The sequence below is a fragment of the Cyprinodon variegatus genome, unplaced genomic scaffold (genome assembly GCF_000732505.1).
Source record: "Cyprinodon variegatus isolate N-32 unplaced genomic scaffold, C_variegatus-1.0 Scaffold462, whole genome shotgun sequence".
In the NCBI taxonomy this organism is placed as follows: Eukaryota; Metazoa; Chordata; class Actinopteri; order Cyprinodontiformes; family Cyprinodontidae; genus Cyprinodon; species Cyprinodon variegatus.
This window is the reverse complement of record NW_015150915.1, coordinates 101,736-104,806: the sequence shown is the minus strand read 5'-3', so window position 1 is coordinate 104,806 and position 3,071 is coordinate 101,736. Positions and strand designations below refer to the sequence as shown.

The window sequence follows — 3,071 nt, the reverse complement described above, 5'->3', positions numbered from 1 at the left end:
TTAAAACACGTATTTATTGAGCAGTATGTAATAATTTCATATTTAAAGTACTTTCAGAAGTTTCAGTTCTGAATATGATCAGACTTTTCCTTTGATAAAATCCGGTGTAACCAGCAGCCTTCTGGAGTTTACTGGTGTCCTGTTTAAGTTGACCACTTTGTTTAAAATAGAGGTGTGAATATTTTCACCATATGGTTAAAAAACAGCTTCTTTAAGTCCTCCTTTTATGTTTACAGGTTTGAGAAGTTCCTGTGGTTCATCAGCTCTGAGAACTATCTGGTCATTGCTGGCAGGGACCAGCAGCAGAACGAGATGATCGTTAAACGCTACCTTCGCGCAGGTAGGACCCTGGAAGCTGCACGCTGCAGTTCCTGCTTTCAGGAAAATAATTTGCACCAGCTAAGTTTGAAAAGACGTGGCTCAGCCTGTGCCTCCTCTCCTCCAGGTGATATCTATGTCCACGCGGATCTACATGGAGCAACTAGCTGCGTCATCAAGAACCCCTCAGGTATTCTGCAGCTCCCTTTTTCAATATCTTACCTGATCAACGTTTTGCTCTGAGCTGTCTGTCTCCTTAGGGGATCCCGTTCCTCCCCGCACTCTGACAGAGGCTGGCACCATGGCTGTGTGCTACAGCGCTGCTTGGGACGCCAAGATTATCACCAGTGCCTGGTGGGTCCACCACCATCAGGTCAGTCATCTGTCAGACGTTTCAGCATCTCACCGATCTAAATGTAAACACGGTTCGTCCCATTACAGATCGCTTTAGTGACGCTGCTTTAAATATAAAGATTTTAAAGATACAAGCACATCTGTATCAAGTCGAACAAATGCTCCGGCTTCTCTATCAGTAATAAAGGCATGTTCAGGAAATGCAACTAAATAGTAAAGTCTTCTACCCATTCAGTTTAAAATCAGCAGCTTGGCTGCGCTGCAGGTGATGGAGGTTGGTTGTGTTACTTTGGGTAGTCCTGACTCTTTTCAGACAAACTTTGCATTTCGTGTTAATTTGCTCAACATCTATGGCATAATTTTTAATGCAACCGAAATGAGCGTGCAGTGAGAACAATGCGCATCGTTTAAACTCGCACACCCTCACTCAAAACCAGTCTGCCATGCGCTCAACTCTGATAGCGAGCTCTCCACTTCTTCTCTCAGCTCGGCTTCATCTCTGCTCTCGCTCGGCTCCATGGGATTAACGGATGTAATTTCATTTACAGTTGTTAGACGCTTCTTCACTGGGCTCATCCACCATTATCTTTGTTTACGCCTCTGCCTGGATCGGTGGCGTCACGTGATTAAACACATGCTGCAGCGTCTGAATGTCGTAAGGATGTCATATTTAAATGTCAAATCATTCTGGCTTAAACCTGTTTATAAATGTTCTCTTTATCAGACTATATTGTCCCAAAATTTAGAAAATTTCTATAAAAAAAAAAAGAAATTTGGTCTTAAAATCTGTTTTTTTTCATTATCTTCTGCAGGCCAGTTATTTCTACGTCAGCCTGAACACCAAAATTCGGCCAATCATATATATCGATGGTCATCTGTCAATCATATTTTTTCGGTCATAGCATCTTGATCCATATGTCGCAGCTAATATACGCAACGGTTGAAATCAGAATCCTTTCCTTTCCCATTGAACACTGGGGATGGACGTCTGTGTCTTCAGCAGGCGTAGAGCTAACAGAACTGGCAGCGTTGCGAGGCAAGGGCTCAAACATGTACGGCTGGAAGCCTTCTACACCAAACCAAGCTTCTGCCGCCCTGGCGTCCTCTTCCACAACATCTTCGTCCCCGCTTTCCTCCTCTAAATAAAAAATGGATGACGGAGGAGACTCATCCACGACCTCCGACACTAAACTCTCCTCCTCTTGCATGTTTTCTCTGTCCATAGCGTTCCTTGACAGTGTCGTTTTTAAAGCCTGGCGTACAATGTGCGATTTTTTTCAATCCTTGCACGTATCTGCTGCTCACACTGTACGATTAAACGCAGGGTTTAGTCATACAGTGTGAGCTCACAGCTCCCAATTTATGCTTGACCTTATGCTCTGATGCGATCTACCTGCTCACACTGTACGACTAAAAACCACGTCGGACTCAGCTCCGCAGTGAGATGGAGCTGCTCTGTAGCTCTCTATCCTGAAGCCAAACAAATAGAATATTAAGCTCACTATGGTGAATATTTACAATTTTGTGCTGCTGGTCCTATAAAGAAAGGGCGACGACGTATTTGGAAAAAGGACGTGGCTGAGCAGGCGTGGCTGCTGCGGTCCGGCAATTTTGCAGACGGAGCTGCATTTAAATCATTGCATCCCTGCCAGACTGCTGTGTTTACATCTGAGAGGAGGAATAAAAAGCAGAATCCTTCTTTGCGCCCTGAGAGATTTGTCCACGACAATCGGGAGAAATTCAAACATGTTTGATATTCTCTCTACCTCCTGATTCCTGATGGAGAGGCTAATCGCCGCTCGTAACCCCCTGTTCACTACATGACCCATGACGCACTATCAGGCTGAAAGTCGGCCCGATTTAAAAATTCTCGCACGACTGGAAAATCGCCCTGAAAATAGCACAGTATACGCCGGGCTTAAGTCACCAATTTAGTGCTACTTGGTCCCTATGTAATTTCCCATTGGGAACCTACTAGCACTAAGTTGCTAACTGGTTAGCAAGATGCTTCCGACAAAACAGCCACAACCAAACTTGCTTGCAAACCTTCCGCCACAAAAACCCCGCCGCCTTGATAAACGACCAATCACATTCACGTTATTCACTCGGTCATGCACCACCCGGGAGAATTTGAAAATGCAACGTTGGGAAGGAAATACCAGCCACCCTCCCACACAGGAAAAACAGCAGAATTAAGTTTCTTTTTACCAACATTGGAAAATTGTTGCCGGTTATCGTAGTGAATGACGATAACGTTAACCCTTTAAAGCCGGATCTAAGAATAAAACAAAACAGAAAATTACTTTTTTTTGGTTTGAATTCCTTATTTGCTCTTTTAACAAAATATGTAAAAAGAAAAAACACAAATACATTTTTGATATTAATAATTTATTACTATG

At 43.6% G+C, this 3,071-nt stretch overlaps 1 protein-coding gene across 1 annotated transcript in view; it reads left to right on the top strand.

Moving 5' to 3' along the window:
* nemf (nuclear export mediator factor) overlaps window positions 1-3,071 on the top strand; it is a 39,642-nt gene that overhangs the window by 17,552 nt on the left and 19,019 nt on the right. Inside the window, exons 16-18 of the mRNA XM_015389499.1 lie at window positions 237-340; window positions 446-508; window positions 579-691. Coding sequence (XP_015244985.1) covers window positions 237-340; window positions 446-508; window positions 579-691 — 280 coding nt within the window. The remainder of the gene's footprint in view (window positions 1-236; window positions 341-445; window positions 509-578; window positions 692-3,071) is intronic.